Here is a 24641-nt window from a genome sequence, read left to right as displayed (position 1 = left end):
CGAATTCTTTCTTTCAGAGACAAATAGTGATGAACACACTGGGTGGTTTTTTAATGGTACAACCCAACGAGAGTCTACCACCTTTTGAAAGTCGCCGAATGACATACCATACCTTCCTAAAATCATGTAAGATGGCAAAATACCATTTATTTGTAAAACTACAGCATTCTGCCACGCCATTAATGGACAAATACCGGTCATTCGATTGCTTCGCAATTTGGGACTTTCTCTCCTTGAAAGAAACTATGAAACCAAACATCAGTACAAGTGATAAAACCTTCAGCAAAACATCACAAGAAAATCCTTCAACTATTGTGTACCAATTTCCACGCAAAATACTTCACCCCTTCCTCCATCATAGCCTGAAGAACATCCTTAGAATGAAGTACCACCTCACCTGTGTGTGTGAGGGAATTAGGCCTCTGCGGCCGTACACGGCAACAAGGGCATCCTGTTGGAGGGAAATATTGAATTTCAGGAGTCGAGGGGCGAGTAGTGAGAGGCGGGATCGCCAAAAGACCCCCGGAGGGACATCCTGTAGGGACTCGCGTCCGAGGCCAAGCTCTCCCGAGTCGAGGCTTCGTGAGCCAGCAGATATCGGAGGTATCTTTGCTGGATTAATGAGAATGGAGGAGGAAAAAGGTGGGCACAGAAGGGTGGAAAGCGAAATAATGTAAACCACTTTGCAATATCTTCGTTCCACTGCAAACAAAGGCCAGAATGGCCTGCGTCTTTTGGGGTCACGTTACACACACCTCGAGTCGTATCCAGGACAAAGTTTTCACCTCCTGATGTACATTTCAAGCTTGATGTCTATAAATGCTGTTGAATTCACAGTTACTTTTGATCATGGGTCACTAAGCAACTGTTTGTAAAGCTTTAAGAACATTATTTTAAAGTGTAAATGCTCCATCCACCTGGTTAGCCTGGGTTTTTGAGTGCAGTGGAACCACGGCACAATGCCACACAAGTCGATGCAAAAACAGGAAAAAAAAAAAGAGAAAGAAAAAAAAAAGACAAGACAGAAATGTAAGAATAAGGAAAAGGGTTTGGTGGGGAGGAGGGGGATGGGAGGAGAGAGGGGAAAAATATTAACAATTAAATGGAGAGAGCAATTGGTGAGGGTGAATCTGGAGCATTGTGTATCTCAGTGAATGCGTGGGTGGATGAGTGTCTGTATTTACAGAAACCATGGGGATCGGGGTTGAGGGTGGTTGTGGGTGGCGTGAGACGTGCTGGCTACCTTTACCCCCTCCATTCTCGTAGCCATGCCCCTCTGTGTACTGAAGCTGCCAATTCAAGCCAAACAGATGCATTGCTGGGGGAGAGGGACGGTGTGGGAGAAGGGGTGGAGGTGGTTGTAGAAATAGAAGAAAGACAAAAACAGACAGTAAGAGAAGAATGTGGAAGTAGGGAAAGGGGGGTAAAAAGAAGAATACATAATAAAAACGTGTTTGAAAGGAAAAATAAAACAAGCTTGAATCTCGCTGCCTTCCCTTTCGTCTCTTTCATTCACTCGCCTTTCACTCGCTCATCCCATCTTGCCGACATGGCTATTAATTCTGGCCACTTAACCGAGACGGGCAGACAGGCAAACGGCGATCGAACCGAGCCGACCGCACACTCTCGACAACCTTCCTCCGATCTAACCCAGGACGTAGGATTACAGGGTGATTGCTCAGCATATCTCAGGTAGCCCCAGCACCTTGGATTCCCAAAAGGATTTTCCACTTGCACAGCTAAGCACATAGCTTTGGTGACTATGAAGAATGTGACCACTTGCTAAGGTAACTGAATGATGTGGGTGACTACCAAACCTACCAGCCACTCAAGGCGTAAAGTCCTTTGTGGACGCCAGGCTCGGGAATCACTTACAGGCCTTGAAGGCCAAGCCACACACACACACACACACACACACACACACAAACACACACACACACACACACACACACACACACACACACACACACACACACACACACACACACACACACACACACACACACACACACACACACACACACACACACACACACACACACGCTCATCCCATCTTGATGAAGAGCCTTAACAGGCCATGCTCACTCATGATTTGCAAGCCCAGTAAGCCCGAGTCTCTTGGTAACTTGTGAAGGAATGAGTAGCATCCTCACTTACATTAAAGCAAACACACAATTCATATCGTGCTAGTATATGAACACATAAGTTGCATTTACTATCATATGGTTATTAGTTAATACACGTGTGCCATTTGTCACATCGCACTGCGTCTCATGAAGGAGGTATTGTTGGGACACTGGACACTAAGCCGCTTTCACAGAGGTCAGAGACTCAAAAAAGAATGGTGGCCAGTCACCATTTTCTTTGTTCTCATTGGGTACTCCAGAAGAAAAGAAACCCACACATGAAGAGTTTTAACAGGCCAGTGCTTTGTTGTGTAAAGCCTTTCCATTTTTCCCAGTTGATGACAGTGATGCTTTAAACTTCATCCTATCAAACCTGTCATATTTCATTTTAATATCCTTGGGTGTATTCAATGGGCCAGGATTAGTAAAGCAAACAGTACTTTCGAAAGAGCCCCAGAAGTTGATCATGCGCTCCTTACTGATCCAAAGGTCAGCGGTCAAAGGTCACGATCGGAATTCACCCTCGAGTCTGGGTTTTCTTGATGAGCCACGAGCGACATATGTAAGTTCAGCAGATTTTACAAATGGGACACCAAATCCTTTCAATGCAGGAATGTAAGATGGGTTCTTCTTCTACTTATTATTATTATGTTAAAGTTTAACTTTTTTATTCAGGTAACATTCTGGAAACTCAAATTTAGTTAGAACAAGGAAGTTTATTTAATGAGGTCATTTTTATGTCCTTGTTTTGTTAACTTGACAACTATACATAACTCCACTATTCAACAGCGCACTCTTCTTAGAGTTATTTGAGTCATTATTAGAAATGAAAATAAGCCCGGATTTAATTGTTTAAATCTCACTTCCCATAGCAGTGTTAAAAACGTGGACTGGCAGGAGGGTCTAAACTCTAAAGGTACACACACTAGTTTATAAACAGTCTAACCTGGGTTTGAATCTCATCTCAGCTATAAACTGCCACCTGGTGTTTTGCAGGCAGGATGATTCATCAATGTTTATCGCGTCCCTCGGATGAACGTTAAACTGGGCATCCCGTTTGTCTGCACTAGTGGTTGGTGGACATTAAAGATCCCACGGTGTGTTTCACAAAGAGGAGGTAAATTATCGCCAGCATCCTGAACAAATTACAAATCCCTGTCTTGATTGGGAAGGCAACCGCAAACCATTCAACATAACAACTGTCAGGAGACTGCTTCAGCAGCACAGGCACTGTCATACCTGGATGGCATGCAAGGACGGATTAAGGGTAGGGAGGAGTCCAAATGAAGAAGGGGCCCATGTAGGAGCGGATGAGTGTAAAATGCATCGGTATCCAAGCTATCATCAGGGAGCAAAGCGCATATGCGATGTTTATTCCATACGCAGCTCACTTACTCATACTTGTGCGGAAAAGTGCCGCCAAATGCAGCCCAGTGTTCCTCATATTCTTCAACATTGTACAAAAGTTGTAAACTTGTCTCTCTGCATCGACTTATCGCTGGTGATTGCTTTGTGCAAAACAGAAGCCTTTAGGGTTGTCTGTTGTCAAGCAGATATCAGGTAGTCGACGGTCAGCAAGGTATGGAGCAGTGCAGCCCTTCTCAAAGGTTACACTCCTATATGGGAAGTGTTATCTGGCAACTGACGTGGAACAGAAAGTGGAGTGCCAAAATAAAGCTCAGTCGATGCTTGACAAACTTCGTGAACTGGATTCAGCGATACTCGTTGTTATTTGGAACAGTCTTACAGGGCTTTCACCAGACCAGTCTTGCTCCGAGAGAGCTTATATCTGAATGAAGCAGTGCACTTCCTATAGTCAAGACCCAGCGGATGGATTTTGAGGATTTTCAAGACCTAGGGAATAAACGGTGTGGCCATAATGAGTCCAATTCATCCCAGAAGCGTGTACTGATGTCCAACTGCTACTTTGACGATGGAGATGCTGAAGACACTGTGCTGTCACCCAAGGAGAAATTCAAGAGTGTGGTGTTCCTTGTCATCATTGATCAGCTAATCAGTGCCTTGAAACACCATCTTGAAACATACAAGGAAATCAACGATAAGTTTGGATTCCTGTCCTGAAATCAACTAGCTTCTCTCTCTCTCGACTCCTAAGATCAAGCAAGCCACAGAAAATCTTGCCCGCTCCTATCCCAATGATCTGGAATCCACTATTGAAAGTGAATTTATCCAGTTTTATACTTTGCTGGCAATTTCAACAGAGCTCCAACCCTCACACAAACAAACAAAGTCAGCAGAACTGAGAATGAACCAATTTCTGCAAACACACGCACTCACCCAAACATTTCCTACCATTTAAATTGCTCTTCGGAAATATCGGTCAATGATGGTATCAAATCGCAGTTGTGAGAGTGAGGGGTTCCTTCTCGGAACGAAAACTCATCAAGGTTGAGGTCAGGAACCAAAAGGGATAAGATCGACTTTACAGTTTTTCAATTATGAGCATCGAGAGTGAAGTACTGAAAGGACTTGACTCCCCGAAAATCATTGACGAGTTTAGTGAACAAAAACCTCAGAAAAGACCAATGTAATGTTATACATGTCGTGTTTTCGTGGAGAAACTGCCTCCACCTTGGAATGTAAATGTGCTCTCTTGTTTTAAATAGTTGCGATTGTCGATTTAGTTTCAAATTCTAACGATTTTTTCATTAAAGTGTTCTTGTTTATTGTTTGTACATGGTTTCATTTTCTTAAAAAATTAATAAAATATTAAATGATCATCGTCGTAGTCTCGATAACAACATATCCTGAGGTCAAGACCTGACCTGACTTTGACCATTATGCAAACTTAACATCGTGCACTGTGATTTAGTTCACTGATGTCTTACTAGGGGATGGGAAGGGAAGTAGGAGGGTCCATGGTTGGGTTACCGCCTGGGGCTCAAGACACCCTTAATCCGTCCCTGATGGCACATAAGGTATTTTGGTGAAGATGATTTTAAAATTCCCCAAAAAGTAGCAAATGTAACTTCAATGAGTTTCCCAGTAATTTCTGAGAAGGCAGCCATGTTTTGCTTTTGTCGGTCCGTGATAGGTTGTGGAAATCATGTAACACTGTATCACCAATCAGAGACTGACAAAGGCAACACATGGGTTGCATTTGGTGTTTGATGGTGAATCTTTTCATGTAAAGTAAAAAAATTCATTAACAATCATATTATTACATAGAGGGGGCAGGGAAGGGGGGGGGGAGAGGGATCCATAGAGAGATTGTGCTTAGAATAGTATGGACTGTTTGCTCAAGTAGGGTAGAATTACTGTTGTATTTTTGATCTGTCTCGGGTAAGTAAGTCGTACGTAATGTGTGCACTGATTGTAAGCAATAGAGCAGAATAGGTTACGGTTTTATCATGTAAAACCTCAGATATATGCAGGGCCAGATGGAGGACTTGGGCACAAAGGCACCAGGAGAGTGCTACGTGCATTCAATGAACATCATCATGGGCTGTTGGGCCAGAGAACTGCAAGCCACGAAATGAAATGTGCTGGAGAGGGCGGAACATTTACGAAGGTGGGGCAGCCCAAAATATGGTGCTGCCTACAGGCAGCGGGTGGCAATTGTGGGACCAGCTGTATTTTGGAAAGGCAGACCCTGTGGGGCTCAGAAGCCATGTCTGCACATGCGCATGGCAGCATTTCAACTGAATCATATACGTATTCAAATTTGATTTTGGCTTCACTTTATTGCTGTAATACTAATAATAATAATAATAATAATAATAATAATAATAATAATAATGATATATGTATGTATACACATTGTCAGCTCCCTCACAGCCATCTGTGTAATAAAAGAAAAGAAACAAAATGTAAATTTTCCATTCAAAGATCCCAACCTTTAAAGTTTTAAGTTGTTGCCACATCATGGTTAACTTACAAATTCCAACCTAAATCAGTTATAGTTAAACGACAAATCTGGCCAGCTGACTTGTGAAAACTTACGTGGCAGGTGACCCATATTTTGTGGGTTTGACCCGTTTTCTCTCTTTAAATCCACTGACCCGTTTTTGTATTGTTAAACCCATATTGGATGGAAAGTATGAACAGTTTCAAAAAACGCAATGTTAACCTTCCATTCCACTCACATGGATTCACACACAGAGTGCCAGATCTGTTTCGCTCTCTATCCGACATGCAAATTACCACTCTAGTCTGACTCTATTGGCTGGGTGACGTCATGAGCTTTACTCAACCGACCAATTCCTTAAATCCTCATCTATACGCATTGTCACTTCCACTCTTCTACCATTTGTCGTCACCCCAAATCAATCGGTCTATTTGCTTTCCATTTTGCTCTTCAACTTCTTCCTGTGATATTTATCAGTAATTTAGAGTATTTTGAATGGTAGGATTCCATTCGGATTGTTTTCGTTCGTATACAGGGTGTCCATAAATTACCGTTCCAAATTCAAACTGTGATAAAAAAAAAAATGAATGAAATGCGGTTTGATGCTTGTGAATGAACATTTCTCAAAGTTTTATTGTCAATATCATCATTTGGCATTCATCACCATTTATCACTTGGTCTCTATAAACCAAGCAACACTGCTCTTTATTGTGGCCTGTGGGGACACAATTTGCAGTAAATGTGACATCACGTGTCACAGGCGACAACTGGAAATGAAAAAAGGAAATAAAACTTTGAGAAATGTTATTTTTTGCATGAATGTATGTATGTAGCCTAACTTGGAACCTCCTTGTCATTACTGATTAGTCAACATATCAAACAGCGTTTTTACCATTTTGGTTAACCCTTTGTGTGCTGCATTGTTTGCAGCCACATGGTTCCCTGTTGCTTAATATATTTTTTCATAGGGCTGAGAATTCCAAGTGGTATTTACAAAAAAAACACAACTTGGGTGTCATGTTAGATGGATAACCAAAATTAAAAGAAAAATAAAATTGTTTCAATTTTTTTTTATCTTATCACAAATCTGTGACCGCAGCACACAAAGGGTTTAAAAAAAATAAAACCCGCTTTTGATTCCTACCAACCCGTTTTTTGTCACCTTCAACTTGCCATGTATGGTGAAAGACGTGGTCAACCTTCCCCCCCCCCCCCCCCACCAACTTTCTCTGGCAAACCCAACAAGGTGTGATTAATTATGATTGTTAAAGTCGAATAAGTGGTAGTTGCAGAAGTAGTCGTAGTAGTAGTAAAAGTAGCTTTCAAAATCCTATCCTTTTCTACTGCTCTAGGTGTACACCCAAAGCTTTTTGAAAGGCTGTATTTACAAATGGTACGTGTGCATGTCTGAATGTTTTGTTGACAGATTCCAGAAGTTACTCGGTTAAGTTACTCCAATAGAGCACACCACAAGAGCACCTAAAGCTTAGTCCATAATAGAGGATAAAGCAAATGTCCTCATCTCGTTATTATAGTGCCATGTATTATGTTGTTATTGAATTAACTAACACATGAAGATAACAACAAAAAGGCGATTACTTTGTAACCTTCATAGAATCTTTCATATACAAGATTGGGTGATTACAGAATCAGGAACAAAACATAACTGAGTAAAAACATGTTAAACCATCCTATTGTGCTCGTTTTTGTGCACAACGGTGAGGGCCATGGAAGAGCTAGAACATAGAATGGACCAGGACATAACAGAACAAGAACATAGTGGAAAGTGGGGAAAACACACTAACAGCAGGGTAGAGGGACACAACGGATGACGAATGGGTATGGGAAAAATGAGGTCAATGGGAGGGGGAGGACACAGAGGGGTTAGCAAGTTAGATACAAACTCAAACACAGCAGGAACAAGTAGAAGTGCATTCAAAGTACACCGTACCCATGCCAGATAAATAAATAAAATATCCTCAAGCACGTGACATTGCCAGGGCGCTTTCAGCGCCTGGTGATGCCGCCGTGCAGCACATGGAGACGGAATTGGGAGGGAGTGAAAACAATAATTGATTGATTAATTGCATAATTAACCCTTTGAACCCCAGTAGCAGTTTTCCAGCTGCTATTCAAATCTCCATATACCCAAGTGGCATGTTCACCGGCCGCTATTTAAACCTCCATATTCCCAAGTGGCCAGATTTTTCTCCAGGAAACTCAGTGTGTGGGAGCCGAAAGTCCAAGGAGCTCAGGATTCAGAGTTAAAATAAATAAATAATAATCGTAAAATAATAAATTTCTTAATCAATTGGATAATAGCAAACGTAAACCACCACTGTTTTGTCTGAATCTGTAACTTTTTGAAAATAAAGTAATAAATCGAAAAATTAAATAATTTATCGATTAATTGATTCATCAATGAATCAAAACTACCCTTTATAACCAAATCACTTGTTCAATGTCTTGTCCACATGTCAGCTTCCGAGCTCAAAATGTGCCTGAGATATTGCCCAGATAAGAAATAAAATAAATAAGGAATTAATAAATCGATAATAATTAAGTAATCAATCAATTATTTGATCAATCAAAAAATATTTTAAAAACTTACCGTTTTTGCCAAAGCATATCTTCACTTTTCACTCCAAATTTCAGTTTCCTAGCTTAAAGGATGACTGAGAGATCACCAAAACAAACAAGAAAGAAAGAAAGAAGAAAATAAAACAAGAAAGCAAGAAAACAAACGGAGTAAAAACTGAGTACTCCCTTCCTTTGACGCCGGGCGATGACGTCATGCATCACCTGGATATGGAATTGGGAAGGAGTGGTGTACCACAAAAAACAACAACAAACAAGCGGAGTGAAAACTGAGTACGCCCTTTCATGCACGTCATCGCAGGCGTCTTCGGTGTCCAGCAATGACGTCGTGCATCTCCTGGAGATGGAATAGGGAGGGGTTGTGTACAAAAGCAAGGGGAAAAAGCAGGGATGAAACATGAATGGAACTAGAAATTTAAAAGAGGGTGAGGGAAGTGGGGGGCACAATAACATGGAAAGAAAATGGTGGGCTTGTGGAGGGATAATGAGGGTAGAAAATATCATGAGTATTTATGGGGAATAATATAGGTATGACCTCAGGTGGTGGTGAACAGCCATCTTTAAGCCTTGGGGGAAAAAGAATAGGATTCAACAAATAAAGGAGTTGGTTGAACAGGCTACATAAAAGAGAAACAAATGAGTGTAGGTGAGCAGTAAGCCTGGATTTTTGGAGTTTCACTATAAGTGGGTTATTATCAGACCAAGTGTGCCCTGCAGAAGCATGGCGGGAAGGTGCTGGGGTGAGGGGGGAGGTGGGGGGGGCGGTGGTGGTGGGGAAGTTTAGATAAGATGATCCCATTGAGAGCTACACAATGACTAGAGGAAGACAGTAAGCCATATGTGGAGGTGGTGTTGGAAGCCCTAAGAAGAGAGTTTGAAGAGGAAGGCAGTGTGCTAGACTATATCGAATACTCAAGATATGTCGAGAGAGACGGCCGTGATCTCATGTCTGAGATTCAGAGCCTCCAACAATTGTTGGGAGAGTAGAAGCAGCATGTGCAGGGTAGAGTGACTGGATCTGAATCTGAACTGATGGTCCGAGATCAGGCAGATGAAGAAAAGGAAGGATTTGATGTCATCTTTGATGATAGATTCCATATCTTTGCTGATGATTATAAGGAAGATTATTGTCCTGTAGTTAAGAGGATCTGTTTATATACCATTTTGTATATTGCTTTGATGTTGCCTGACTTCAAAGTAGACTTTAGGTGATCTAGAGCAATTGATAGGGTGAACAGAGACGAAAAAGGACTTGCAAGAGCGGCATTTCAGTTTTTAAGGATGCGGGCACTAATGCCACCTGAACTTGTCACAGACCAAGAGTTGAGGTTTGCCAGAAACGTCTCCATCTTCTCAGTAGAGAAAGACACAGAGTCCAGGAGCAGTTGCGTATGAGTGGGTAGGGCAAGCACAGGGAGTGGGGGGTTCAGTAAGTAAGATTTTGAACCAAACACCAAATTGAGGCAGTTGGCCTCCTCAAGACCAGAGTCTGCTGTGGTGCCTTTTGAATGGAGAGAAGGGATGGAGGGGAAGCATACACCAAAGACAGACTTGGGATTGTGAGATGTTTTCTATAGCACTCTTGAGAGTGGATACACACTTGTTCCTTACTTTCTGGAGTGATCTGAGGTTCCTTCGGTCAGATTTGCCTTCCAGAAAGAGAAGGCAAGTTGTTCAAAGGAAATTTCCTCACCGCAGGATTCATTTATTCAGGCCTCTGTAACTCTGCCTCTCCTGAAGGACATTGTGGGTTTGAGCACACATAGCCTGTGTTAGTTCCTAATTAAGGCCAACTTGTGGGTGAAATACTTGACATTTAGAGTATTTACTCCTCAGCTATATAAAGTCCCATAATTCAGGTATTCTACCCACTTCCACTCTCTGGTTCGTCTTTCCTTCCGTTTGTCAAACGATCAGTGCATAATTGCCTTTTTACCCTCTGTTACCTCACTCTTCCATGAGCCGAGATCGTATATACCAAAAAAATTGTCTTTTTGCCAAAACCAGGAGTTGATTGTGATTTTATAACTTGCGGACCACTCTGCAGTTCTCACATTTTTAGAGAAAGCAATGGATTTAAGTGCAGCCTCATGGTGAGGGTCTATGGAGGTGCTATCCCAGGATTAGTATTTGCTCAAAGCCCACCAAAGGCAGCAGTATTAAGGATTTACATTTAACACCTTGTTAATCACAAGACTAACACAAAGAATGAACCTTCATTGGAATAAAAACAAATGTTCATAAGATATTAAAGATTAGTGTTAGTCCCCCAGCACACCTCATGTGTTGGCTTGAGATATTGCTGTGGACAGATGGACATGATTGGTTCGTAAATACAGTGGGGAGAACAAGTATTTGATACACTGCCGATTTTGCAGGTTTTCCTACTTACAAAGCACGTAGAGGTGTGTAATTTTTATCACAGGTACAATTCAACTGTGAAAGACGGAATCTAAAACAAAAATCCTGAAAATCACATTGTATGATTTTTAAATAATTAATTTGCATTTTACTGCATGAAATAAGTATTTGATCACCTATCAGCCAGCACAAATTCCGGCTCTCACAGACCTGTTAGTTTTGTCTTAAAGAAGCCCTCCCATTCTCCACTCATTACCTGTATTAACTGCACCTGTTTGAACTCGTTATCTGCATAAAAGACAGCTGTCCACACTCAATCAATCAGACTCCAACCTCTCCACAATGGGCGAGACCAGAGAGCTGTCTGAGGACATCAGGGACAAAATTGTAGACTTGCACAAGGCTGGGATGGGCTACAGGACAATAGGCAAGCAGCTTGGTGAGAAGGCGACAACTGTTGGCGCAATTATTAGAAAATGGAAGAAGTTCAAGATAACAGTCAATCTCCCTCGGTCTGGGGCTCCATGCAAGATCTCACCTCGTGGAGCCTCAATGATCATGAGAAAGGTGAGGGATCAGCCCAGAACTACACGGCAGGACCTGGTCAATGACCTGAAGAGAGCTGGGACCACAGTATCAAAGAAAACCAAAAGTAACACACTACGCCGTCATGGATTAAAATCCTGCAGTGCACGCAAGGTCCCTCTGCTCAAGCCAGTTCATGTCCAGGCCCGTCTGAAGTTTTCCAATGACCATCTGGATGATCCAGAGGAGAAATGGGAAAAGGTCATGTGGTCTGACGAGACCAAAATAGATCTTTTTGGTTTAAACTCCACTCGCCGTGTTTGGAGGAAGAAGAAGGATGAGTACAACCCCAAGAACACCATCCCAACTGTGAAGCATGGAGGTGGAAACATCATTCTTTGGGGATGTTTTTCTGCAAAGGGGACAGGACGACTGCACCGTATTGAGGGGAGGATGGATGGGGCCATGCATCGCGAGATCTTGGCCAACAACCTCCGTCCCTCAACATGAGCATTGGAGATGGGGCGTGGCTGGGTCTTCCAGCATGACAACGACCCGAAACACACAGCCAGGGCAACTAAGGAGTGGCTCCGTAAGAAGCATCTCAAGGTCCTGGAGTGGCCTCGCCAGTCTCCAGACCTAAACCCAATAGAAAATCTTTAGAGGGAGCTGAAAGTCTGTGTTGCCCAGCGACAGCCCCGAAACCTGAAGGATCTGGAGAAGATCTGTATGGAGGAGTGGGCCAAAATCCCTGCTGCAGTCTGTGCAAACCTGGTTAAGAACTATAGGAAACGTCTGATCTCTGTAATTGCAAACAAAGGTTTCTGTACCAAATATCAAGTTCTGTTTTTCTGATGTATCAAATACTTATTTCATGCAATAAAATGCAAATTAATTATTTAAAAATCATACAATGAGATTTTCAGGATTTTTGTTTTAGATTCCATCTTTCACAGCCGAAGTTTACCTATGATAAAAAAATTACAGACCTCTACGTGCTTTGTAAGTGGGAAAATCTGCAAAATCGGCAGTGTATCAAATACTTGTTCTCCCCACTGTACTTATGTGCAACTGAGTACACTTCATTCTCTGAAATAGAGTATCTGCAATGATTGACAAAACTTGTCAGGCCAGAAATTATTTTGGCAGGTCAATCCAGCTGAAGCAATAACAGCACTTTGACTTTGTCAGGCTGAATCATTCCCAGCCTGACCATTGCCTGCCATTTTCAGTGTTTCTTTTCCCACCCACATGTGATGACAATGTACTATTACCCCATCCAGAAGAAGAGAGAAATAGTAAAGGTAGACTGTGAGTAGCATTGGTGTGATGTGCAGGTCTGTGTGCAAGTTGTGCTGAGCTGATAGCGTATTGAGAAGTTCTGATTCTATAGGTGTGGGTCTTGTTAAGTATGAATGAATCATCTGCATCAATTCAACTCCCACACGATTGCTCCCTCTCCTCCATCCCCAAAATGATAAAAAGTAGAATTATTACAAACAAGTAATATAAAACTAGTGGGCCAGCAGCTGTGGAAAACCCATGGGCATAGACATGAATGACATTTGGAGATCTTGAGTTAGATGCTGCACAAAGAGTTTTCCAAAATGGGTACTGGGAATTCATCAGATCCAAAAATGATGTAATGTACATAATTTATTTACTTCACATAATATGTTAATACATGTCAAATACAGTTTGTTTATAAATCCTTTAATGGCACACTATTCAGCTTTGAAAACGTGGGTGAAAACCGAAATTACGTACAACAACCTTTCATTTTTTTTGCCAGTGTATAGCATGAAAGGCCGTCACAAGTAAAGACTGCAGTTATCTTTTTAATAAAGACTTCAAATATTAACGATGACCATTTTCTTTCCTCTGAATGGGTTGTAATCACTTGCCTTTCTTTCACGATAAACAACACCTTGTTCAGTTTTTAAATGTACATAAACTCAGAAGTCCTCTTGAGTATAGGAATTTTTTTTATTTTGGCGGCGTATAGGCAATAGACTGCTGCCTCGATTGCTCCTGAAAATAGCATGCATTACCTCATTTCCTCTGCATGGGTTGTAATCAAAATGTACCTTTCTGTCATGACAGAAGACACGTTCAGTCTTCAGTACACCAGAGGCCTGAAGCCTGAGGCTTTTAAGTAGCGACCAAAATGGTGGACATATTATTTGATATTCCAGGTTACAATTGTGAGTGGAGTCAAGGCAGTAAGCCAAGCTCCACCCTGGATGACAGAGCTTCAAAGCTCCAGAGCGACTGGTGGAGAATATAATAGTGGATAACCAAAACTTGAATTCAATGACCAAATATGCAACTCCTCTTCAAAATTCAAGTCAATCGGATGAAAACTGACAATTTTAGAAATCTGCTCTATGTTGATCTATTGGCCTATGTTGACCTCAAAAATAATTGGTTCATTGAATTCAACGAGCTGAAATATAAATCCTATTCAAATTGCAAGTCAATCGGATGAAAATTGAGGATTTTAGAAACACCACCTTAGTTGTTGACCTTGGGACTATGTTGACCTTTTGATCGATTTTGACGTCAAAAATAATTGGTGATCGACTCTAAATTTTAAAAGGATTTTCATATCAGCTTACTGAATTCAATCAGATGAAAATTGAGGATTTTAGAAACTTGATAAGTTTGTTGACCTTTGACTTATGTTGATGGTTTGACCTTTTGACCTCAAAAACAACAGGGTTCTTGCTTATGACAAACTCTACCATGTGGTAAAGTTTCATGATGATCGGTTTGGAATTGTGACCTGTAGGTGATTGACAGACAGACAAATAGACAATAACAAAATCTACTGACCAATATACTTGAAAAATCTTCAATTTTGCAAGTAAAAATAACAATAACAATAATAGTAAAAATTACTCCCGTGTGGGGGTGACGGTCATCTCTATAATGTTTTTTACGATCATAATCGATGAACCGTTGCCAGATATCTCCTAAAATAACACTAATAGGTTTTGAAAATGGTGACTTTCACAACTTTCGCGACCTCGTGACCTTGACCCTGACCTCGAATCCTGGAAAAAATATGTCGTTGGGTATCACTCATCGACCTCTACCCACATACCAAATTTCATCAAGATCGGAAGTAAAAAGTTTTCTTTGTACCGGGAGGTATTTTTGACCATCTTCCAGGTAAAGTGGCGGCCAAACGGGACGGAAATTCAAAAATCTGTCTGGTTAGATACAAGATAATATTTTTTACTTTCATAATCAATAAACAGTTGCCGAATATCTTGTAGAATGGCAGACTAAATATGTTTTGAAAATGGCGATTTTTATAACTTACGTGACCTCGTGACCTTGACCCTGACCTTGAACCCCGACAAAAGTTATATCGTTGTGCAACACTCATCGACCTCTACCCACATACTAAGTTTCATCAAGATCAGAAAGAAAAATTGTTGACGGATGGACGGACGGACATTTGGTCCGGCTTTATAATCATAATAATAATAATAATAATAATAATAATAATAATAATAATAATAATAATAATAAAACCTTGCCACACCTATGCTGTGAAGGGTGGATTTCTGTTTATGTACTTCCTCATGCTTTCCATCCCCTTAATATTCCCCTTCCTCTTCTCATTCCTTTCCTCAACTCTTACCTCACCATCTCCTTCCTTCGACCCATCCCCCCCAAAACAACAACACATAACACACAGGTTTTAGAGCATTGAGAGCAATTAGCACAGGTGAGAATGGCTGAATGGCCTTTTCCTATGCTTCGTTAACTATGTAATGGCAAGCCCTCCATGAACTAGCATAACCAAGCACTTGGCTTATGATACAGAAAACTGTGGAAGAAACAGAATGGGACAGCAATGGAATCACGTCAACGTGGAACAGATTAACAAAATTCATGCCAATGGAACAATTCCTCAAGTGAGCTCTCCTGGTGACCAAGGAGCATGCTATTGATCAATCTGTGTGGCTTGGCCTTGCTGACCAAACAATTGTTGAGGAGATGGTGTGCCTGCTGAAAGCTTGTGAGGGTGAATAGTGTAAGGGTAAGCAAGCTGTATTCGTGAGTATCTTAAAGGCAATTAAATGTCCTATTGAGTATCCAAAGTCAAAGCCTTATTTCTTGTATGCCAAGTTCAGTTCCCAGGCCTGGTTGCAAAAAATTCCCTCTTCCTGAAGGAAATATTCCACTTAAGGTACATTGTGATTCCTTAGTGAAGGATTTCATTGAGGGCTGTTACATAAATAACCCTTAGGAAAATCCTCAAGCAAGGATTTCCTTTATGTGAGGAAATCCTTTAGGAGCCGTTGCTCTGCGAGACAACCAATCAGATGAGATATTGGAAGATGTGTCCGAAAGCAGGATGGTGGCGAAGTGATCTACAAACTGGATTCAGGAAGAGACAGAAGAACTAGTGGAGGCTTTTCTCAAGCACAAGAAAGACAATACATTGTATAGTAGTATGATGATACCATAGGATTGTCAATACCATAGGATTGTCAGTTCGATGAAGTTCATAATTAAATTATTTAAAACATATTGTTGTGGAAATGACTGTTGGGAGCTCAAAGATCTTTCGGATAATAATTCTAGCTCTTCCTTAGTATGTGTTTTAGATATGGGGAACATCATCATAGACGTCGAGTGGGTTGAGGCGGTCTTTGAAAACATGTTCGCGATGTCTTGCACAGCGATAATCATTCTCTTCGTGACCAATTTTAATGAAGAGCACCATTTGGAAAATAAAAGGTTGGTGTTTAAGGACGGAGGGGGATGGGGTGGGTGGGGTGCTCCTTTGAGGTTAAGGAAGGTTTTAAAGAAAAACTTAAGGAATATTCAAATATGCACCGATCCTTAGATTAAGGATGCCCTTAAGGGGAAACTTGAGGAAATATTTGTCAGTAAATACTCATATCGTTCTCATATATTAAGTTGCCGAGGTGATAAAAAATGGCATTGCCGAGATAAAACTCATTGTGGAGGAATTAAAGTTTGTAGACAGCTCATTAAATGATCTTCACCACAAAGTGAAGGGATGGTGTTTGATGTCTCTTTTCCAGGGATGGTGTTTCACCTCCAGTGGGTTTGCAGATAGCTTATTGAAGCATCGTAGAATGAATATCACTTATTGAAGAGAAAAATGAGAATGTCCATTATGAATCATTGTATAAACTTTGTAGAGACTCATTATATTATATACACCTGGTATTTTATGAAATACATCACGTCTGAATTTTCTTGCACCTGGGCATGGGAGCGATTTTTTTTAATTCCTCCTTTCGCATCATTATGCATGCCTGTTTTTATCCACTCATGTCTGGGGAAGGAGTTCACATGACCACACTTGGCTAATCAGCATGGGACCTTACCACGCTCATTTAAGAGACTTTGAAAAAAAAAAACTTGTCGCCAGTTCGACATCATTGGTGATGATCATGATAAGCTAACATCACATTTCCATGTTATACACCACAGTTGTAGTAGTCTACCTTTGGGACCCTATTTTTAGGCCTACATTTATATACTCGTGTTAATTCAACGTTCCATGACTCACAGAGTGGAGCAGAACAATTTTTCCTCTCCGAGTACATTACGTTGTACATGAGTATGGCGTTTAGACCAGTGCCATCTTGGATCTTGAAAGTCGCCTCATCCACAGTTGGATTTTTTTACAAACCAAACCAAAGTGATAATTCTGTGCTATTACTCCTCATATTTGTTTTTATTTTTGATGGCTTCCAATGTCCTCATGCATATTTTATGGCCACTACACCAGATGAATTGTCTCGCACCATGGGTGATAATCAGAAGTCCTTATCAATTGACTTCTCAACTTGGGTTATCTCCATTTGTGGGTTTCAGGAGATGGGAGGGAGTTCTACCAGAACTCAAAATCTCTACCTCATATTTTTTGGTTAAGGATCATGATTCACGAACCAAACTGTGAATTTTTTTTTTCTCAAAGCCTCATTCCAAGGGCTCTTTTTAGAATCTTCATTGAACCTCTGATAGCCTCCAATTGTAGCTCGTTTGCAGTGATATTCCTAGGAATTTTTTAAGTGCTCAGTCAGGGTTTTATTTTTCATTCCTGTAGCTCCAACTATTACTGGTACAATTTCAGCTTTCTTCAATTTCCACCTCCTCTTGAACTCATTTTTCAGATCCTGGTATTTGGTCATTTTCCTAATTTCTGTAGCATTTAATCAAAAGTCATTGAGAACTGAAACCTTGATTAACAATGTCGTTTTTTTCCTTTTTGTATTTGAGTACCATGTCCAGACGCAATGCTTTGCTTGCAGTGTCCACACTTGACGGGATCATCTTGTCATGTGTGAGCATTATTTGTTTATTTTCAAGGATCACATTTGGTTTGTGTTTCCAAGATTATTTTGGGACCGGGAGGTTGAAATGTTTACAGATGTGCCAATGGATTACTCTACAGACGCTGTTATGTTTTTCTGTGTAAAGATGTTCTGACATGAGTTATCTACATCCCAAAAGGAGGTGACTGGTACTTTGTGTTTCGTCCCCCACAAAACCTGCATTTGCCCAATTGCCTCAATCCCACCATTTTCTTAAAGGCATGAGTTTAGTGTCCTTGGTCATGGGCATTGATGATGACACATTCTCCATCCCAACTAATTTGACCTCTTCTTGGCCATTCCAAAGAGCCTTTCTTGTCGACACCTGTCCTATCAAGCTCTTTTATAAATATTCCTGCTCTTTTGTCATTTTCCCATCTGTCAGAGTATATCTTCTGATATATCATTTTGTAGTTTTCCTTTTTTTCCTTGCAATCATTGGGGCTGTATTTCTTTCTGTTTCATTTTCCTGTTTCGTATCCATAATTACCCTCCCAGAGGAGAGGGTATTGCATTTGGGTCCATTTGTTACCTGGCAAAATCTTCGATTGTGTCAAGTATGTTGGTCTGTTCCGTTTGTTGGTTTGTTTGTTTGTCCGGTTGTCTACAGCCCAAATGGCTGGATCAGTCGTTCTTAAATTTTTACACCTGATAGGCAATCCACCTGAGACAGTCCGCGTCCAAACCCCGTCTTAATCGGACTAAACGTCGCGACGTGATGTCACACAATGTGAAAACACATTTTTGGAATATAACTCAGTGAACGGAAGTCGTAGAGACTTCCGGTTGACGCCGAATTAAACTTCATTCAAATATATAAATGATTACTAAATGCATCTTATTACAAATTACGCATAGTTTTCGCAAGCGTATGACGTCAAAGTTTTGCCGATTGACGTCATTTTAAGAAAATATTTACGCTCGTGTAAAACCAAAACTACTGAAGCAATTGTTCTCAAATTTTAACACGTGATAGCCAATCTTGCTGAAATAGTCTGAGATCAAATCACGTCATAATCGCACTTAACGTCACGACGTTACGTCAAAAAAAGGTGAAAACAAGCTTTTGAACATAACTCAGTGACCGGAAGTCGTAGCGACTTCCTGTTGACGCCAAAACAAACTTCAATGGAATATCTAAATGTTTTAAAATGCATGTTTGTACAAATTATGCACAGTTTTCGCAAGCGTATGACGTCAAAGTTTTTAGCTATTGGCGTGATTTTAAAAAAATTCTATTCGTTCTACAGGTCACAATTCTTAACCGATTTGGATGAAATTTTAACAGCTGATAGAAATCCACAGTGCAAAAAGATATGTGACTTTAGGTGATGTTCAAGATCAGGATCTGGATTCTGCATCACTTTATATTATCGCCCATTATAAACCAATGGGTAATTTTGTGAATTACACATGGCTATTTCTCAAACAGTTTTGCACTTATTATATTGAAACTTATACTGTCTATTTAAGCATGTAATATTAACATGTGTACAAAGTTTGATAGAAATTGACCCAAGGTCAAGGTCAGGGTCACCTAAAACATGAAAAACACACATATAAAATACATATTTTTGTTTTACAACATATTTCAATCCTGATAACGGGATCGTAAAGCTGGTTGAAAAGCAATGTTCCTAGGTATTTTCAAATATTTTCTACGATCAGAATGAAGGCAACAAGCACCAATGTTAAGTTGTTGAATGTCACATGGTGGCTTTAAATGAGTTGTGAAAATTTTCAATCTGCTGCCGTTACCATGACAACGTGCCCCTGATAATTGTTATTTGTGACATCGCGTCATTTTATTAATCTATGAACAAGTAAACACCACACAATCCATGACATTACAGCTTGGACCACCACACGGAAAGGTCAACTAATTCGCCAAGTGTCGTGGTAAGCACGATTTTTCATTTGTTTGTCTGTCTGTTTGGCCACACTGACTTTTCGTGTTTTTCTCTGCAACCGCTTGTCAGATTGACACAATTCTTTTAGCACAGGAGTGACTACTCATGTGGAATGTTTTAATAATTATGACGTCATAGGTCACATGGTGTGGCAGCCATGTTGGAAAAAAGGAAATATTTTTGTTGACCTTTGTATCTCTGAAACCACATCATAGAAAAAATTGAAATTTGGCACAGGGCAATTACTCCTCATGGGGAATAAGTGAGATTTTTTATGATGTCATAGGTAACTTTGGCATGATGTTATAATTGCATAAATAGAACGCTACGTCCGATCAGTATGACAATTTTTGAGGGTCATTTCGAGATAAATTGGTCCACAGAAAATAAATTGATTACGTCAATCACGTGGTTCGGTAGCCACATTGTTTTTTTTTTCTTAAACATTCAAAAATCTTCTCTGAAACAGCTGAACAGATCGAGGTGCAACATTACATATATGACCGCCTCTCCATGAGGAACAAAACGCTCACATATATGACATCATAGGTCACATGGTTTCGTAGCCAGATTTGATTTACCATAAAATCCATAAAAACTTTATTTATCTTCCCAGCGATTCTTAGCTCTGATGAACAGGCTTTCGATAATATGAGTGAGGAAAGTGAAAAAAAAATTAATCATTAAGAAATAGTTGTGGCCTGTTCCAAGTTAAGGCATGGTTGAGCAGGCCAAAAAACATTGCGGATAGAGACCCCAAAGAGGTAAACCAGGATATACCTGAAGACTCCAGAAAACGAGGTGGCCGAAGATGCGCCTGATAAAGCATGTAATTAAATAAGGCCGTTAATTATCTTCAAAAGGGGTATTTTTTGATTAACCCAAACACTAAATTTTCACTCTTGCACTTCCTTGTATGCATGCAAAGTTTCAGGCTGTTAGCTTACATGGTTTTGGAGTTAAGGAGGAAACACGCACGCACACACACACACACACACACACACACACACACACACACACACACACACACACACACACACACATATAGAAAATAATACCACTCTTTTTATGCCGGAAAGGCACACAGGGCTGCCGAGGCAGTTTCATTGGCAAGGAGTCCAGTCCTGGACAGGTCGCCACTCCGATGCAGGTTACCCCCATTGATTATTACCCCAGTCCACAAGTACTCATTGTGATTACCTCAGAAGGATGACAGACTGAGTCAACCCCACCTAGCATTAATTCAATGGGGAAAAACAGGGGCTCAAACTCCGAACCGTTAGATCCCAAGCCAGTCATCTTAACGCCAAAACAACACCAGGCTTAATACATATATATATATATATATATATATATATATATATATATATATATATATATATATATATATATATATATAAATAAAAGGGTGTCCCAAAAAAAATATACAACTTTTAAAATGCTTCGTTTGATCCTAAAAAAGCAGTAATTTTGTCACTAATGCTTCATTTCTTGTTGCGGAGACCCTGAAGTTTATTTTGATACCAAGCAAGCACCAGAAAAATGCCAAGACTGATCGTACAACAACGGACGAAAATTGTTGAACTTTGGCACCAGACGAAAAGTGTCATACAGGTGCAACGTCTTTACTCGAGACATTTCAGTATCCACTTGCGCCATGCACCAAACTTTCGGAAAATAAAGTGCACCATCGCAAAGTTTACCAATGTGGGAACCATCTGTGACCTTCACAAGGGTCACAGTGGTCGGAAGAGGACAAGTCGTAGAGAAGAAAATGTGGAAATGGTGAGACAGGCGGTCGTTCAGAGTCCAAAAAAATCGATTTGACGACTTTCTGCCGAGACAGACATTCATAAGAGCACCGATCAGAGGATCCTTCGCCAAGACATTCATGCCTTTCCATACAAAATTCAAACGGAAACGGTGCTTACTGATCAACAGAAACGCAAACGACTGGACTTTGCAAATTGGTTCTCAGGAAAGTTGGAGGAAGATGCAGACTTCCTCAAAAAACTTCACATGACGGACGAATGCCATGCTCACTTGTCCGGGGAGGTAAACAAGCAAAATTTTCGGTACTGGGGAACTGAAAATCCTGGTAATGCATCAACTGAACTGGTGCCTCGATCTTTTCTCAAAGTCACCATGTGGGTGGTGGTTGGTTGGTATGGGATAATTGGTTGGCTAATTGGATTCTACACCAAAATTTAAATTTTGGTTGCAATTTTGACATTGGTACAATAAACTTCAACCTCTCCGCTTTCTATCCAGCCATATATAATTTTTAAAAATATGTTATGACCATCCTCTTTGCAGATGAAAAGTTGTATATTTTTTTGGGACACCTTATATATATATATATATATATATATATATATATATATATATACTCATACATACATACATATCTAATATATAAAGCTCTTTCTAACCATGGACTGACTGACTCACTGATATTAAAGATCGATCGTAGAAAGCTGAAATTTTGTGTGCCGATGGACATTGAAGCCGGAACACTGGGAAAAAATCAGAAAATCGTCGGACAACATTCATGAATGAAAATATAAATGAATGAGAAATAAATTAATTAATGCAGGTGAGTGCCCCGAGACAATGGGGAAGCATGGAAATGTTGTGTGTCGACGGACATGGAAGCCGCTATACCAGGAAAAAAAAATCACAGAACCATCAGAAAGCATCCGTAAATTAAAATATAAATAAATGAGAAATAAATAAATAAATGCAGGTGAGTGACCCAAGACAATGGGGAAGTATGGAAATTTTGTGTGTCGACAGACATGGAAGCTGCTATACCAGGAGGAAAAAAAAAATCACAGAACCATCGGAAAGCATCCGTAAATTAAAATAGAAATAAATAAATAAAAATGAAGGAAAAATCTAATGCAGGTGAGCGACCTCAGGGAGGATAATGATAAACTTATATCCCAGATATTTTGTTTTTCTTAAAAAAAGAGAGAAGATGGCAGTGAGTCACGAGTTTCATGAGAAGTGTTGCGTGTTCAGGCTGTTTCATTGTCTTCATGGATGAACTAAAATAAACTACTAGGGATGTTCAAAGTTTGTTGTAAGTAACATAATAGTCAATGCTTCATGCATGCAAATGTGATCGAGGTAACAGGAAAACCCGATGGGGATAAAATGGTGTTCGGACAGTAGCTTCATTATAAAACAATAATATGGATGGACAAGTGTTTTTGGTTTCTGGGAAAGTCTACAAGCAGTATTTATTAATCAGCTTTCCCAAATTAAAATGGAGATCACTGAAGTAACTCATAAGTGCAACATTATAAGCATCATAGTATTAATTGTCAATTTCTAAACCCCAGGACAATGACTAATTTAATTTTTCAACAATAGGGAAGTACATAAGTGAGGGCACAAGTCAGACAAAAATGGTCTTAGTCTTCACAAGCCCAAGCAGCCCTGACATGAGCTTAACGAGTACGAGTTTATGGTGGTTAAATAACCTGGAGCTAACAGATAATTCTCAAGTAATCGTTTTTATTTCAGAATGTTGCACTTTGAGAAACACATTCTCCATCATAGGATGAAACTCAATACTTCCAATAGTGCAATGTCTTACCTACAAAGTATGCAAGAAGCACAGCGAGGAGTGTAGCAAGTGCACCCACACAAACAGCTGCACACTTCCAGGTACAAGGACGGCCGGTCTTCTGAAAGCTGAAGACACCTCGGCTGAATGAAGGGTGGGCGAGGGGTCGAGGCAGTGGCGCATACACAGTGCTTGAGGTCAGTGGATATGCTGGTGCAGCAGAGCTGAGTAGTGGCGAGGCCCCAGTGCCAGATTTGATAAGGAAATGTCGACTGAAATGATTGAAAGTGAAGGCAAGGCAGGGAAAAAAAAGTTAATTACATATATACACACATACACACCACAAAAAAGGCTCCACCAATCTGAAAACGACATGATGCTGAATGTCATGCACATACACAACAACCTCTTTGCCTCCAATACCAGATGGCCTCTGCTGGGTGACTCAGGTGTTTAAAGACAGGGACTTAAATGGTCACAGGTAAAGAAATGTGGTTAAATTATAATGGTCACAAGTAAAAGAATTGTGAAAATGAAAATGCATAAGCACCCAAACAAACAAACACACAAACACTTGAAAATATTTCTGTGGATTTGTGGTTGAAATGGTGATTTGAGAAAGCATGGTATTGATTTTTATTGACAAATGGGCTCATACTTTTGCACACCACTGTCTATATCTTGTAAATATTTTCAAGTGTTTGTGTGTTTGTACATTATTCTTTCACAGCAAATCAGAGCACGTCGAGGCTCAAATTTTGGGCGGAGGTACTTCATTGTCTGCAAAAGGTTTTAAGCCTTAACGTCCATTTTGAGGCCATCAAAGACTGCGAAGGGTTTATTGGGATGTGGTGTCAGGCAGGCAAAAGGTAACCACCATGTGTCCAATAACTCCATAGCTTCTCAATGTCGAACACGTCCCGAAACCACCACCGGGAAAAGCTTGCCCTGCTTGGCAATGCCGGGTAACCCCTCCTAGTATATACTAGCAAATACAATCCGTCGTTTTAATGAGAGGATATTAGGGTGGAGGGAGAATGAGGGAGGGGAATCAGATAGAAGGGAGGGGAGGGACAGAGGAGGGAGAGAGGAGGAAGGGGAGGGAGAGAGGACAAAAGGGAGGGAGAGAGGACAGAAGAGAGAGAAGAGAGAGAAGAGAGAGAGGAGGGATAGAGAGAGGAGGGGGAGGGAGAGGGAGGGGGAGCGAGAAGGGAGTGAGAGAGAGGGATAGAGAGAAGAGGGAGGGAGGGAGAGGGAGGGGAGCGAGAAGGGAGTGAGGAGGGAGAAAGGGGAAGCGAGAAGGGAGCA

General features: G+C 40.6%; 1 protein-coding gene across 6 annotated transcripts in view; it reads right to left on the bottom strand.

Annotated features, from left to right (window-relative positions):
* Nucleotides 1-24641, bottom strand: part of LOC147010863 (teneurin-3-like) — a 417211-nt gene that overhangs the window by 168526 nt on the left and 224044 nt on the right. For 5 of the 6 annotated variants that reach the window (XM_085858959.1, XM_085858958.1, XM_085858960.1 and 2 more), the window contains 3 exons: nt 23364-23605; nt 1244-1318; nt 398-612 (listed from right to left, as the gene is read on the bottom strand). In XM_085858959.1, the coding sequence (XP_085715085.1) occupies nt 398-612; nt 1244-1318; nt 23364-23605 (532 nt within the window). The remainder of the gene's footprint in view (nt 1-397; nt 613-1243; nt 1319-23363; nt 23606-24641) is intronic. The other variant, XM_085858962.1, reaches the window with a different exon arrangement.

Source organism: Eptatretus burgeri, chromosome 16, assembly GCF_056783735.1.
Source record: "Eptatretus burgeri isolate ZD-2024b chromosome 16, Ebu_testis_v1, whole genome shotgun sequence".
NCBI classification, from domain to species: Eukaryota; Metazoa; Chordata; class Myxini; order Myxiniformes; family Myxinidae; genus Eptatretus; species Eptatretus burgeri.
The sequence above is the reverse complement of the archived record's forward strand: the minus strand, read 5'-3'. Positions and strand labels throughout refer to the sequence as shown.